At 41.1% G+C, this 16,629-nt stretch overlaps 1 protein-coding gene across 4 annotated transcripts in view; it reads right to left on the reverse strand.

The window, feature by feature from the left end:
- The window catches only part of SLC30A9 (solute carrier family 30 member 9), a 74,218-nt gene extending 57,946 nt beyond the window's left edge, over positions 1 to 16,272 (reverse strand). For all 4 annotated transcript variants that reach the window (XM_070451957.1, XM_020888256.2, XM_070451959.1 and 1 more), the window contains exons 1-2: positions 16,023 to 16,272; positions 5,803 to 5,955 (exon numbers count right to left, since the gene is read on the reverse strand). In XM_070451957.1, the coding sequence (XP_070308058.1) occupies positions 5,803 to 5,955; positions 16,023 to 16,134 (265 nt within the window). In that variant the 5' untranslated portion in view covers positions 16,135 to 16,272. The remainder of the gene's footprint in view (positions 1 to 5,802; positions 5,956 to 16,022) is intronic.
- Between the last annotated feature and the right edge of the window lie 357 nt (positions 16,273 to 16,629).

Below are 16,629 nucleotides of genomic sequence, written 5' to 3' on the forward strand. Positions count from 1 at the left end.
AAGAAACTGAGTCACAGATTTCAATTTCAAGCATTCTGTAAAGTGGAACCAACATTAAATATCTTTGCCTGAGTCAATGTTCACCTCACAATAGCACTGTAATATAAATGTTTCACCTTTACATTATTCTAAGACCTGTTTCTTCTCCCATCTCAACGTTCTAAAATAAATATGCCTATTTCTGGAACTTAGGGACTCATGATACTACTGTCCATTCCTTCATCCTCTAATATCAAACTCTCAATATTAACCCCAGCAGTTCTCCATCACCACAAGGAAAAGAGAAGAGACTCACTAAAACTGGATAATAAGCGCAAAGAGAGGGTGCGGCCTCGGGAAAAGGATGAAAAGCAGGCATGATACACTGTCCGCAGTATCTCACTGCGCACAGTGACCACTGAACCCAGGGCAGGCGAGGGGCGAGCGAAGAGGCTGGCAGGAAGCGAGAAGGGCCGCAGAAGCCGCAGACATCCGTGTTCGCCCCGGGCTGGCGCAGAGGCCGCAGCAGCAGCACGCATGCTGTATTCTCCGCTCTCGTGGCTGACCCGGCGGACTCTGCCGTAACACAGCCTCACCACCGTAATGCGACCGTAACGCGGCCCCACGGGCTTTTTCAGGTGGGGCTTATAGATACATGCGTACAAAAGCATGGCGGCCGTGGCCAAGTGATTGCCTCGTCTCGTGCGTGCACAGCGGCATAGCGATCTCGGCTGTTATATAATCATCATTTACAAAACGCGGGGCAAGAGCGAGAGGGTGCGGGGCCAGAGAGCCTGGCCACCGCCATCTTGGCTAATTTGCTCTTTCCCTAGATAAACGTGACACAGGTTTCTCAAGGAATCTGAAATCTTCCCTGTGAAAGACATCCAACTAAAGGAAAGATGGTCTTGAAATGTTTCTTATTCTTCCAACACTCTCCTACCACCACCCTCTGCTTGGCTCTTCTCCTACCTCTGCAGGCTGCTCCTAAACTCTTCTCCGCAAGCTTCTCCTCTTCCATCCCGCACTCGCCGGGGATTTCGGACTAGCTCTTACCTCCCCAATCTAAACCCTGCCCCGTACTGTCAAAAACACACTCATGACTTCAGTTACCACCTGGGAACAGCTAAAAACTCCTACATCTTTATCCCCAGGTTAGAACTCTATGCACTCACTCCTTTACAAAGTTTATTAAACCCCTGCTACATGCAAACCACTGCTCTAAGCACTGAAGTTCCTGCTATGATGAGGTATCGATACAAGGGGAAAAAAATAAATAAAACAGATACTGAAAATATCAGTTAGTAACAAGTGATGTCCACACAGAGAATTAAAATTAGAGTAACATCAAGGACTGCCTGGGTGTGCAGAGCTGACATGTCATGTAAGACGTAAATTATCAAAAGGGGTCAGCCAGATGAAGAAGGGCGTCTTGGAAAGTTAAAACAACTAGAACAAACACCCTATAACAAGAACAAGCTTGGCATTTTCTTATTTTCTAAGAACCAAAAGGAAAATGGTTTGGCTGAAATACAATGAGAAAGTGAGAGTGGAAGCAATCCAGCCAAAGCGATGATGTCTCACGGTAGAAAAGTAGCACAGCCAACTGCCTACTAGTCGTCATCGGCTAAAACGCCCCAGAGGCACCTACAGTCCAGATGTCCAAGACTGAAGCCTCAACTCCTCAGTAATACACATTCCAGCTTTGGCATTTCTACTGTCAGAAGTCAGAGACATCACCAACGCAGCAGCCCAGTCAATCCCAGTAACCGCGCACCGTCCTTGCTGACTTCCTCAGCCCACCACATTCAGCCAAGCCAGCTCTGCAGCTCCTAGGCTCCTCGCGCTCGCCTTCTCCCTAGGGAAGCCGCTGCCATTGCCCGGTCCAGGGCCTCCTCGCCAGTTTGCAGTCGCCTTCCTTTGCCGTCTGTTCTCCAGTCTGCATCGAGTCAGCTTTCTAAGATCTTAACTATGATTAAGCCCTTCCTCTACTCAAAATATTCCAACAGATTCCCACTGCCTACAAAACAGTCCAAACTCCTGAACAAACCCTGATCTGCCCACTGTTTCTCTCTCCAGTTTCACCCCTTGCAGAACCACCAACCCCACCAGGACGTGCTCTGCTCGCTGGTCTGCTCACAGTGGGTTACTTGCAGCATTGTCTTTCTTTCCACCATTCATCACATCAGTACCTACTGTCAGGTCACCAATTAGATAGCATTTCCTTATGGAAACCTCTCCCAGCCGCTCAAGGCCCAGGTGTCCCTCCAGCACACAGTATTTCTTCCACCATAGTACTTACTATACTTTTTTTTGCTTAATTTTCTGTTTCAGTTAATAAAAAATATAAACTCATTCTCATGTACTGCCATATAAAAAGTGCTCAATAAATACTTCAATAAATTAATGAATAAATAAAAAGACTTCTTTTTAATGCTCACAGTGGACTAGATATCCTGAAAAAATATCTTTTCAAATGCATTGCTAAGCTAGCAAAGTGATCTGAAGGGGGCAAATATGAAGGGAAAGCAGGACCACTACAGAATAAGAGAGCACACCAAGGTCAGTTGTTGCCCTGGTGATTTCTGTTGAACCTTACACTCTTTGAGGTTCTATTTCTACAGTTATGCCAAGTGTCCAGCTTTGTTTCTGGGTATCTCCTGTTAGGCTCTACATCTCTAGTAGAATTCTCTAGAATTCTGGTAACAGGAGATACCCAGAAACAAAGGTGGACACGGCATAACTGTGACCTAGAAAAAACACATGGGGCTTCCCTGACGGCTCAGTGGTAAAGAACCTGCCTGCCAATGTAGATGCCCAGGGTTTGGTTGATCCCCTGGTTGGGAAGATCCCCTGGAGAAGGAAATGGCAACCCACTCCAGTGTTCTTGCCTGGAAAATCTCATGAACAGAGGAGGCTGGCAGGCTACATTCCATGGGGTGGCCAAGAATCAGACACAACTAAGCAATTACACATCAACAAGAAAAAACACAGGAAAGGAGTCAGCAAAGAAGCAAGCCTGCCCCAACTTTTGTGTTAAGTGGTGGAGAAGAAAAAACCCCCCTGAACACCCTAGGGGTAAGGCAGCGCACACAAATTCACAGTCTGAGCTCATGCTGCTCCTGTGGCCCAAAAGTCTTCAGCTGATCATTTAGTGTAATGTGGTCCCAATCTGTATCCCCAGCAGCTGAGAGAGGCAAATGCAAACTCCCTATGCAGGAACACATCCTCGGTCAGAGACATCAAATAGTTCAAAGATATGAAACTAAATGGAAAACGAACAATTCTCAGTTTAAAAACAGATCATCATGAATGAAAGCAGGAAATGAAAGAAAAAGGTAATACAGCAAAAACCAAAAGATTTCAGATAGTAAAATTTTCAGTCACAGAATATAAAACAGCTATGTTTAATGTCTAATAAAAGAGAAGCTTGAAAACACACAAGAGACCAACCAAGCAAGCTGAAAAATAAAAATACACAATTTCTAGACATGAAAAATATAATCACTGAAATTAAAAACCCAACAAGGTACCAACCAGCAGATTAGAGGCAACTACTAAGAGAGAATTAGTAAACTACGCAGACCTAAGAAAATAGTCCAGGAGTCAGGCCAGAAAGATAAAGACAGACAAAGTATGTCAGAGAGTTTAGAGACATGGAAAATGACGCAGTAAATATTTAGATTTCTGAACAGAGTTCCAAAGGAGAAGAGAGAATTGAGAAGTGCTAATACACACTTCAAGGGATGCAGGCTACGTCAGCTCTTCTGTGTCAGGCTGTCTGCAACCCCGTGGACTGCGGCCCGCCAGGCTCCTCTCTCCATGGCATTCTCCAAGAAAGAGTGCTGGAGTGGGCTGCCATGCCCTCCTCCAGGGGAATCTTCCTGACACAGGAATGGAACCCAGGTCTCCTGAGGCTCTTATAACATGCAGGCAGATTCTTTACTGCTGAGCCACTGGAGAAGCCCAGGGGCAGTGACAGAGAACTGCAGAATTCCAGAATTGTAGAAAAATGACAATTCTCGGATCCAGAAGCCCAACAAATCTCAGGCAAGGTACTCATTTTACTCATGTCATAGTAAAACTAAATTTTACACCAAAGAAAAAGACTTTCAAAATAAAGTTAAATTTTAAAAGTAAACAGAAAAGACATGAAAACAAAGGCATGATATCTGACTTCTCAGCAGTAACAGTGTCAGCCAAAAGACAATGGAATAAGCTATGTATTAAATGTGCCTTTACCGTGAAAGAGTCTCACCTAAACAAATTTCTTTTTTTTTTTTTTTTAATTTCTTTTTTTTTCATTTATTTTTATTAGTTGGAGGCTAATTACTTTACATCATTACAGTAGTTTTTGTTATACATTGAAATGAATTAGCCATGGATTTACATGTATTCCCCATCCCGATCCCTCCTCCCACCTCCCTCTCTACCCGCTCCCTCTGGGTCTTCCCAGTGCACCAGGCCCGAGCACTTGTCTCATGCATCCAACCCGGGCTGGTGATCTAACAAATTTCTATAGGATGTATCGACACATCAGATAGAAAAGCAGAGACATAAGAAAAGATGGTTAACGAAGATTTTAGATTAAAAATTTAAATAATGATATAAATTTTAGAGAAGGAAAAGAGAGTAGAACAGATACAAGATACTAGCCAACAAATAACACGTTAAGTTCAGAGTGGGTGACCAGAGTGAACATTCTGGTCAGAAGGAAAGTAAACTTTTCAATTACCCTTAGACTTAACAGATACATAAAGCATATACCTCCCAAGCAAGTATGTGTATGTTTGTGTATATGAGGGAACGGGGATAATGGAATAAGAAAAATAAGATTTTATTAGGAGGCAAAAAAAAGTAATTAAACACTTACACACACACACACACAGGGAAGCACATGATATAATGAGACAAATATGTCCAAATATATCAATGATTGTAGTAAATGTAATCAGGCTAAACTTTCCATTAAAAGACAAAAATTATCAAACTAGGACAAAAAAGCTTAAAGTCAAAGGACAGGAAAACTGGAAGACTGGAATTGACATATATATATTACTATATAGTATTACATATAATACTACATTAGGTAACTAATGAGCATCTAAAACAGTTAAACAATTAAAGATGAATGAGCGAAACAGCTAACTGGTCACTGAAGAATGATTACCAGGGGACTTCCCTGGAGGTCAGTGACTAAGCCTCCAAGCGCCAAGGCAGGGCCCAGGTCTGACCCAGGTCACACTAAGAGCCTGCGAGCAGCAACTAAGACACGTGCTGCAGCTAGCAATCTCGCATGCCACACCAGGACCCAGCCCAGCCACATAAATACTGCTTTTAAAACATGAGTAACAATAAATACAAAGGGAGCAGAAAGGAGAATATAATTAGGTAAGGGTAGAAATTAATGAAATAGGAAACAAAAATACAACATAAAGATTGAAAGTAAAAAAATCACCACTTAGTAAAAATAATAAAACTGACAAAGCTCAGGCAAAATTAATAAAGTAAACAACCACTAGGAATGAAAAAAAGAGTACATGTGCTATTTAAAAATGTATACAGAAAATACCATGAACTTTATATCACTATATTAAATTTAGTTGAAGTGGATAAATTCCTGGGAAAAAAATGGAACTTACCAAAATTGAGTCAAAAAGAAATAGAAAAGTTAAAAGAAATTAAGTCAGCTCTCATGAAAAACACACTAGCTCAGATGGTTTTACTTATAAGTTCTATCAAACATTCAAGGAACAATCTCATGCAAACTATTCCTGTATACAGGGGGGGAAAAAAAAACTATTTTAAAAGATCTATACATACCGGCTTCATCAAATGAAGGTACTTTCTCCATTTTCTGAGTCTGTGATCCCTGTCCTTCTTTCTGAACATTTGTGGAATACAACTTTACTTGATTCAGTGTACAGCATGAAACGCTGTTTGAAAAGCTTCCAAATGTCACTAAATTCTGCCATTCTAAAAGAAAAAAATTTAAATTTCAAACAAAGTAGTAATAAGGATTTTTATACCCAATAAAGCCTACCTATGATTAGAAAGAGAACAAAATAACAGTAAAATCATAACTCTGATAAACACCCAAATGCACAATGTTAAGCCACCCTTTTCATACAGGTGTCTCATCGGCCCTTAGGTTACAGCGTCTATATTCTGTAAAGGAAACATAAAGATAATATTCCTTCTTTCTCATTTGCAAATTTATATAGAAATTTTTTTAATTACATAAAGTCAAATAGAGCATTTATATTATTCAGCTATTCTGAAAGGTCTCTGGCATATAAAAGGTACTCTTTATTTTCTATGTTGGTTGCATGAGAAAAGAAAATGGCATAATATACCTTTCAGAATAAGAACTCTAAAAGGAGAAAGGTCATGACGGCTTTCTACTCAAAATCACACTGCGTCTTCCTTCTGCTAGCTGAAGCTCGGTCCTCTTCCATTTCACAACCAATACGTGAATTATACTAATCAGTCATTCATACTGTCACTGATTTTTTAAAATCAGATAAATAAATCAACATTTGGTGAGATTCCTCAGTATACGGGAATTCTAATTGAGGGAAGAATAGAAGTCTAACTACAAAGCACCTTAGCTGCTGCATCTGGGCTGATTGTGGGCTTTGGAGGGCTGAAATAGAAAACTGTAGTCCACATTTGCATCGAAGTGGTAGAAAAGTAAATCTGTCTCTACTCTTGTGTGACCCTGTCTCCCTGTTATTTTTTATGCTGAGGACTGAAACTTGAAAACGTTGCTTAGGTGCAATTTATACATTTTCTAAAATGTAGGTAAAATAGTGAAATTATACCATTAGAAACAGTCAAGTTAAGCATTTAACAGTTGAAACTTCTCTAACTGCTTAACAATGATCTTCCTAAAACGTTAATTCATGTATTTGCATGTGTAGATTGCCTTCTGAAATCAAAGAAAATAAATATTTTTTAATGGCTCAGAGAATTCATCAGGAACGTCAACTACTGTGAATACCGAAGGTGATCTGAAATGCATGAGGGACATAAGGCAGCCTTAAGCAGTCACTCAGATTTCAGGCTTAAAACTTGTTTTCCTGAAAAACTTCATGACGCCAACTTAAATCTTTCATTTGGCAAATACTTGTTGAAGGCTCCGTATGGTCTTTATTTTTGGTCATTTGCCGCTACTTATTAAAGGCTGAGTAAAGCAAATATAACAATATATCCTTGCATATGAAAATAAATACATCACTAGCAAAACTAGTGACACAAAGGCTAAAGCAATCTCTCCCTGGAAAACCATCCTCCAGGAAAGCATCTTCTTCACCACCACCACTGGTGTTCTTGCTTGTCAGCCCTGCTCAAAGTATCTTCTGTGACTATTACCAAACAAAAACAATATACCACTACCATTTTTTTAACCCACTGATGAAACACTTCTATAGAGACTGTGTTTTAAGGTGTTTAAAGAGGGATTACTACCATCTAAAAATCTTGCCTCAGAAGATGACAATATATTCGTAACTTGATCCTCGATCTTGTTCAAAGTTCTCCTTAACTTTAAAAATATTTTATTACAGAAAATTTTAAATATATACAAATGTAGAAAAAACAGTACAATAAACATACATGTACTTATTACCTGACTTCAACAATTATCAACTTGTGGACAACTCTGTTGTATCTCTACCTCACCAGTATCTCATCTACATATTAATTTGATGCAAATCTCAGACATAAAATAATTTCATTCATAAAAATTTCAGTATGCATTCTAAAAGATAAGAACTTTTTAAAACACAGCTAATGCTGGATCATTGAAAAAGCAAGAGAGTTCCAGAAAAACATCTATTTCTGCTTTATTGACTATGCCAAAGCCTTTGTGTGGATCACAATAAACTGTGGAAAATTCTGAAAGAGATGGGAATAACAGACCACCTGACCTGCTTCTTGAGAAACCTGTGTGCAGGTTAGAAAGGAATAGTTAGAACTGGACATGGAACAACAGACTGGTTCCAAATAGGAAAAGGAGTACATCAAGGCTGTATATTGTCACCCTGCTTATTTAACTTATATGCAGAGTACATCATGAGAAATGCTGGGTGGGGGAAGCACAAGCTGGAATTAAGATTGCTGGGAGAAATATCAATAACCTCAGATATGCAGATGACACCACCCTTATGGCAGAAAGTGAAGAGGAACTAAAAAGCCTCTTGATGAGAGTGAAAGAGGACAGTGAAAAAGTTGGCTTAAAGCTCAACATTCAGAAAACTAAGATCATGGCATCTGGTCCCATCACTTCATGGGAAATAGACGGGGAACAGTGGAAACAGTGTCAGACTTTATATTTTGGGCTCCAAAATCACTGCAGATGGTGATTGCAGTCATGAAATTAAAAGACGCTTACTCCTTGGAAGGAAAGTTATGACCAACCTAGATAGCACATTAAAAAGCAGAGACATTACTACGCCAACAAAGGTCTATCTGGTCAAGGCTATGGTTTTTCCAGTGGTCATGTATGGATGTGACAGTTGGACTATAAAGAAAGCTGAGCACTGAAGAATTGATGCTTTTGAACTGTGGTGTTGGAGAAGACTCTTGAGAGTCCCTTGGACTGCAAGGAGATCCAACCAGTCCATCCTAAAGGAGATCAGTCCTAGGTGTTCATTGGAAGGACTGATGCTGAAGCTGAAACTCCAGTACTTTGGCCACCTGATGCGAAGAGTTGACTCGTTCCCTGATGCTGGGAAAGACTGAGGGCAGGAAGAGAAGGGATGACACAGGATGAGATGGCTGGATGGCACTACTGACTAATTGGACATGAATTTGGGTAAACTCTGCGAGTTGGTGATGAACAGGGAGGCCTGGCATGCTGCAGTCCATGGGTCGCAGAGTCGGACAAGACAGAGCGACTGAAATGAACCATAACCGAGGTATTTTTAAAGTATTTATTTATTTGGCTGTGTTGGGTCTTAGCTGCATCACACAGGGTCTTTCACTGCCACACGTGGGCTCTCGAGTTGGGCACACGGGCTCCAGAGCTCACCGGCTTACTTGCTCCAAGGTATGGGGATCTTAGTTTCACCAGGGATCAGACCCTGACTCTCGATAATTAAAGTGAATAATCCTGGCCTCTGGACCACCAGGGAATTCCCAACTCCTGTGTCCTTGTGATACTACCCTAGTAATCTTGTTAGATTCCTTGCTCACTGTTTCAAAAAGTTATTAAATTTTAACTTTAGAGGAATTTCAGATATCAGCAACTTTGAAAGTACATATTTGGCATGAATACAAGCCAAAACTTCAAGGAAATTGCAGAATATACAGGACAACATTTGACTCAATAAAATACACAGAATACCTAAAACACAGCAGTAGAAACTCAACTGTTTGTTGAATAAATTACTGAATTTGTTAATTAATTCTGAGGGGCAAAAAGATAGTAAAAAAAAATATTACCCATCATTTATACCCTCTCTTCAAGGTGACTTCTAAAATAAGCTATGTTAAGCTACAGATGAGTCTTTAGTTCGGTGCTCACCACTCTATGGACTTGCACAAGGAACTGCTCATTGCTGTGAATACAAGTGCTGCTTTTTCATCACGACTGCAGAGCTAGTTCTTATCAGTCTAAGCCAACAATCACTCTTCTCTGCTTTTATTTCACTGTTACTGTCTCTGCAGCTCATAATGACATTGCTACTGATCACCCCTTGTCCTCTCCAATCTGGTTTGTCACCTACCACTTACTCTGGCTTTTAGAGGAAATTTGGCCTTTTTTTTTCAGACTACAACAATACAAAAAACTCTCTTTCTGCCAGGCAAACTGACAATTCTGTCTACTATGTATGGTGCTTCTGCAATAACAATAACTAAAAAACAAACAAAAAGATTTCTTAACGGTTTGAAATGTTTCACTTTAGGCTAGTTTCAGGACAAAAGATAAACACGTACCTAAGTCTCTCAGAGATCAGTCTCTCTACTTGAGACCACTGCAGATGGATGGACCAGACATTATCATACTGAGTGAAGTAAGTCAAACAGAGAAAGACAAATATCATATTACTTACGTTTGGAATCTAAAAAGATGACAAAAATAAACTTACTTACAAAGCAGAAACAGACTCACAGATGTAGAAAACAAACCTGTAGTTACCAAAATGAAGTGAAAGCCGCTCAATTGTATCCGACTCTTTGTGACCCCATGGACTATACAGTCCATGGAATTCTCCAGGCCAGAATACTGGAGTGGGAATCCTTTCCCTTCTCCAGGAGATCTTCCCAACCCAGGGATCAAACCCAGGTCTCCCGCACTGCAGACGGATTCTTTACCAGCTGAGCCACAAGGGAAGCTCTAGTTACCAAAGGAGAGGTAAATTAGGACCTTGGGATTAACATACACACCTGGTGGCTCAGACAGTAAAGAATCTGCCTGCAAAGCAGGTGACCCACCCAGGTTCGATCCCTGGGTCAGGAAGATCCCCTGGAAATGACAACCCACTCCAGTAATCCTGCATGGAGATTCCCACAGACAGAGAAGCCTGGTGGGCCACAGTCCATGGGGTCACAAACAGTCGGACACGACTGAGCAACTAACTTTTTATACATAAAATAGATAAACAAGGACCTACCGTATAGGACAGGGAACTATATTTAATAACTTGTAATAACATACAATGGAAAAGAATCTGATAATATGTATAACTAAACCATGATGTTGCATTTTTTTTTCAAATACATTTCTGTTTAATTTATGAATCACAAATTCACTAATAATTTTATCAGCACGATTTTAAAAAAGATGATATATACAGAATTATTCTTACTTTAACACTTTAATACAAGAATATGATCTCTTTATATTCCTGACATCTCACAAAAGAAACAGCTTCTCATTCGAGGGAAAACAAAAGCAAAATACAGGTTGATTTCAACTATTAAATGTGACTCTGGTAACATATCTGGATTATGCGTAATTTTTACTCTGTATCTTAATACTTTTCTGTATTTTCCCCAATGCCTAAAATTTTAAATTAAAAATATATCCATTGTTAAATTACTTCTAACATTATTTCTGCTAATAAGAGCACACTGACTGTCTCTAGCTTACTTTTATACTTTCAGCAAGCAAAAAAAAAAAAATGCAAGAAAATCCCTTTCAGGCCTAATCATCAGGCAAGCAAAAGGATTGCCTGGTGACTTACACCAAGCAGCTCAACCTTCAGGACTACTGCTGATGTGATTTTTCACCAGAACAGACTAAGCAACAAGGAATCTTTTTGAGTATGTAAGGAATATGCAACTTTCTGCACTGCATCTTGGCATACAACTCTACTTCCTTACTTAATTCTTAATATTTCCTTAGAAAAGGGGGGGGGAGATATTTAATATATTACAGATTCACCAAGTGCCACTGTTCTAAATGCTCTACCTGTATTATCACACTATAATTTATATCCCAAAGCACGCCTCAAAATCACCTGCACCTCTCCATCTCCAGCCCCTTTTCACACTGTTCATGGGACTCTCAGGATGTTCACTGGAAGGACTGATGCTGAAGCTGAAACTCCAATACTTTGGCCACCTGATGTGAAGAGCTGACTCACTGGAAAAGACCCTGATGCTGGGAAAGACTGAAGGCGGAAGGAGAAGGGGACGACAGAGGAAGAGACGGTTGGATGGCATCACCGACTTGATGAACAGGAGTTTAAGCAAGCTCCAGGAGCTGGTGATGTACAGGAAAGCCTGGCATGCTGCAGACCATGGGGTCGCAGAGAGTCAGACACAACTGAGCGAGCGCACTGATCTCCACTGCTGAGTACCACGGCCCAGCTACAATCTTCTTTGTGTGACTAACTCTAACAGCCCCCTACTGAGCTCCTTATTTACACTTTCCCCTTTCCAATCCATTCTCTACACAGTAGTCAGAATGATATTTTTAAAACATTTCCTTTTTTGGCCCCTGAAACCTACGGCCCAAAAGGCTATGAAAGTGAAAGTTGCTCAGTCGTGTCCAACTCTTGCGACCCCATGGATTATAGTCCATGAACTTCTCCAGTCCAGAATACTGGAGTGGGTAGCCTTTCCCTTCTCCAGGGGATCTTCCCAACCCAGGCATTGAACCCAGGTCTCCAGCAATGCAGGCAGATTCTTTACCAGCTGAGCCATCAGTGACACCCAAGAATACTGGAGTAGGTAGCCGATCCCTTCCCCAGCGGATCTTCCTGACCCAGGAATCGAACCAGGGTCTCCTTGAGACCTCTCAAATCTCACTTCACACATCTGTCTCCTTCCAAGCATACCCCAGCCACAGCATGTTTCTGCTCCTGAACACTGCAAGTCTCATCTTCAGGGTTTCTATTTGCTCTGCCTGGATTGCTCTTTGCCCCAGATCTTCACCTGGCTTGCTCATTTTCATTTGTCATGACTTGCCTCAGTCACCACCTCCTTAGAAAGGCTGGAGTCCCAGGCCAGCATACCTAATAAAATGGCCCCTGCAGGCTTCTAGGCTACCACTCAGCTTATTTCTTTTAGTGTTTAGGTATGTTTTCTCATTCCTCATTTCCAAAAAAGGTGGAAATTCTGTCTTGTTCAGTACAATGCAATCAGCAACTACAATGCCTGATACGTCTTCCTGAATGATCCTCACTCACAACAACCCTTTACATGAAACGTATATTGTGGTTAACCTCACTTTACAGGGGACCTTATCACTAACCTGAACTACACAGAATCCTGCTGTCACTCTGCCAAAACGGTCTTTTACAACTGTCAATGCTTCTGTTAGTTATTTAAGGGATTAGCCCCCCACTCTACTTTTCATATGGTAGTACCAGCACGTTACAGACTGGAATTTAAAAATACAAAGGTTAATTTCTATCTTCTTATGTAAAAACTATACTTTTATTAATCTTGGATTTCAGCAAAAGCTTGTATCTGTTGATTTGTAGTCTGTAAGGGAGCATCCCCCACCTCAAATCCTTGTCAACGAGGCAAGGTACAAATACATGAAAAATAAGTGAGACATATACATCAAGAACATTTTCCCAGGTCACTAAATATTCTTCTAAACTATATTTTTTTAAGGCTGCATCTATCACCAGCCCTTAATAAATATACCATAATATGGTATATTATACCATATACTTTTCATAACTGTAATACACTCTTCATAACTGTAAATGTTACCTATTTATTACTATTAATAATAAACTTGTATGCACACTTTAGTATGTAGCTGGTTATTTCTTGAAAGCACATCCCTTTAAGTAGAACTGCTAGGTGAGAAGGCATAGACCTTAAAGGTTCATTTTAGTACAAGGAATAACTGACCTTCAAAACACTGACGAACTAACTATATGTCCCAGTCAATAGTAAGAGTTTCTGCTTCCCTGCACCCTCAATATGGAGTATTACTATGAAAAACTTAGTTAATATGAAAGCTATTAGCAGTAAATCCTTTAGATTTATATTTCTATACTTATTAGTAAGTATGGAACATTTTTGCATTTGATTGGTCACTCGAATGCCCTTATGAATGCATTCATCTCCTTCGCCCATTTTTCTACTGGAATGTACTTTGGCTTGTAAAAATTTTTTATAAATTAGAATACTAATTCTATGACTGCACTGTCCAGTACAGTAGTCACTGTTCACTGAGCACCTTAAATGTGGATAGTCTGAACATGTGCTCTAAGTGTAAAATACACACTGGGCTCCAGAAACAGGTCAAAAAGACCAAGTGAAATACTCAGCAATTTTTATATTGATCATAATATTGAAATACTTTGAATATACTGGGTAAACTATATTAACAAAATCAATTTCATCTGTTTTTACTTTTTAAAACATGGCTATCAGACAAATCAAAATTACCTACATGATATACATTATCTTTCTTTCAGACAGAACTGCCCTCGAATATTGTTTTCCTTGTTGCCTTTAAATGTTTACAGTGTTAATCTGACCCACCAGCATTTCTCATCTTTGAGCATGCATAAGCAGCAGTTTGGAGAAGGAAATGGCAACCCACTCCACTATTCTTGCCTAGAGAATCCCGTGGACAGAGGAGTCTGGTGGGCTGCTGTCCACAGAGTTGCACAGAGTTGGACACGACTGAAGCACCTGAGCATGCATGCACGCATTGGAGAAGGAAATAGCAACCCACTCCAGCATTCTTGCCTGGAGAATCCCGTGGACAGAGGAGCCTGGTGGGCTGCCGTCTATGGGGTCGCACAGAGTCAGACACGACTGAAGCAACTTTGCAACAGCAGCAAGAAGCAGTTGTTTCCCTTAAGATTCTTCCTCTACTACTCTTTAAATTTACACAGGGGTTTTAGAAGCACACACTAAACTTTATTTCTTGACAAAGTAAAAACATTTATTCCTAGAAATTTCTCCCCAAAAGTTCTTCCAATATTTCTTTCTTAAGAAAGAAATCCAACTTAATTAGTACTTTTTCTAAACAATCCTTTTGAAGTTTTATAACAATTATTGTTGCCCTTTTAAAAATTGTTTGGGCATTATTGAAACTAAATTTGCACCAACAAGCTTATTTTTCAATCTACTATTTTTAACTATGAGAACACATTTTAATTTTTTGGTAATAAACAACTTTGCAGTCATTCTGACTGGTGAGACAGGCGATTCTTATCACAGAGGGTTAAGACAAGAGCACATAAATTTCAACAGAGAATAATGAATTACAAATTACATTATTTCACCTCCTTTTACCAACTTAAAGGCAGTTTAGACTAAATTTAGGCTACAGTCCACTGGGTTGCAGAGTGGGACATGACTTAGCGACCAAACAACAACAAACAGCCACTCCACCTTATTTAAGTGTAAAAGGCTGAAATTACTTGGTCAATAGAAGCAACCATGCTAGAAAGTTTAGCTGAGGATTTTGGAGTACGGTACAACCGGATGATTCATTTTGTTTACTAGAGAATCAGGTGTATTTCCCATTACAGGAAAACTCCACAGCTACACGTTATCACTACCAAAAAGTCTCCCAAAACAGCTCTGTTAAAATGAACCCTTCTGAAATTTGAAGAGTCAGTTTCTACATTTATTACAAATAAAAAATAGGACCATATTCTAAAATAACTGCACAGTAAAGGGTTTCTAAAGCTTGTGTTACTTATAAACTTGAATAACTACAACTTCCAACTTTTATTGCAAAGTCACAAACATGCTACAAGATTTTTCAAACATAAACTTTGGGGAAATGTTTCTTTAAATTCTCTTTTCACCCACAAGAATCTGGGGGATTAGGTTAGGGGTGGATTTGATTCTGTCTCTCCCTCACTGTTCCTCTCGGTCTGCAAGTGACTATTGGTATGGCAAAAAAGGAGGTAAGCCTGACTCAGACTTGCAAGTTCAATGATATTTTGTAAACTGCCAACTGAACTTTGAGTCAGAAAAGATTGTTGGAAAAGAATTATGAAAACAGTAAAACAGTAAACATTTCTTCACCAAAAAGTGTTTTCAACTGAACTGAGTTCATCCATTAATTGCGGGACTGTCAAGAGTCTCTCATTAAATAATTACTCGTAAATGTTAGGCAGTAACTCCCAACTTCTTCTCAGAAAATTTAATAAAACAAGCTAGTTATATGAGAAAAGCTGCACGGTAAGAAAATCTACTGAGTCACAAGTGCTCAATAAAGGGAAGGCGGTGAGCTGCAAAGACCCTGGAATTTGGAGTCAGCAATTTCCTACTGACTGGGGGAGGAGGCGGGCGGTCACCGCCAGGCACCAAGATGCTCACGAAACGAAGCAGTCGGTTTCATGGATGCCACCGGGAACGCGAACTGGCCCCAAGTTCCCGCGGGGGCCGTGCTAGAACTGTACCCGAGACCAGATCAAGGAGGCCTGCAGGGGCCCCCGCTGGGTGGGTAGCCTGAACTGCAAAGGCGGAGGCCCGAACGGAAGCTTCTTTGACTGGGGAAGGGCAAGGCGGCGTACTGCCCGAGGCGAGGCACCCGGCTCCGAGCCCGGCCTTGTCTTCAAGTCCGGCTTCCGCGGAGTCAGTGGTCGGCGCGGCACACTCACCCTGGCGGTCGCTGGAGCCGCGGGCCGCCGCCCTGCAGCGCAGACGAAGCCGGCACAGGGAAGACCAGCTACATCTGTGGGCCGCAGCGGCGGCGGCCAAGCCCGGTAACATCCTGGCGGGGCAAAGGCCCCCACTCGGACACCGCCTGCTGCCTCCGCGCCGCCGCCGCCACCAACTGACTCCATAGACCGGACACTACCGAACACCGACGCCTGCGCCGCCTCAGGCGGCTTCAGCGAACCCGGAAATGGTAACATCATTTAGAGACCTGGCTGCGGAGGCAGCGGAAGTGGCGTGCGTGAGCAAGGCCAATCGCGAGACCTTGCCAGACCCTAACCACCTGGGGAGGGCGTGGCGGCGCAGGACGTTTGGTGTCTTCCGTCTTCCGCGCTTCTACCGTGGCGCTTTGTTTGGATGTGTGGAGTCAAGCTGGAATCAAGATTGCCGGGAGAAATATCAATAACCTCAGATATGCAGATGACACCACCCTTATGGCAGAAAGCGAAGACTAGCTAAAGAGCCTCTTGATGAAAGTGAAAGAGGAGAGTGAAAAAGTTGGCTTAAAGCTCAACATTCAGAAAACGAAGATCATGGCATCTGGTCCCA

Source organism: Odocoileus virginianus, chromosome 21 (genome assembly GCF_023699985.2).
Source record: "Odocoileus virginianus isolate 20LAN1187 ecotype Illinois chromosome 21, Ovbor_1.2, whole genome shotgun sequence".
Classification (NCBI taxonomy): domain Eukaryota; kingdom Metazoa; phylum Chordata; class Mammalia; order Artiodactyla; family Cervidae; genus Odocoileus; species Odocoileus virginianus.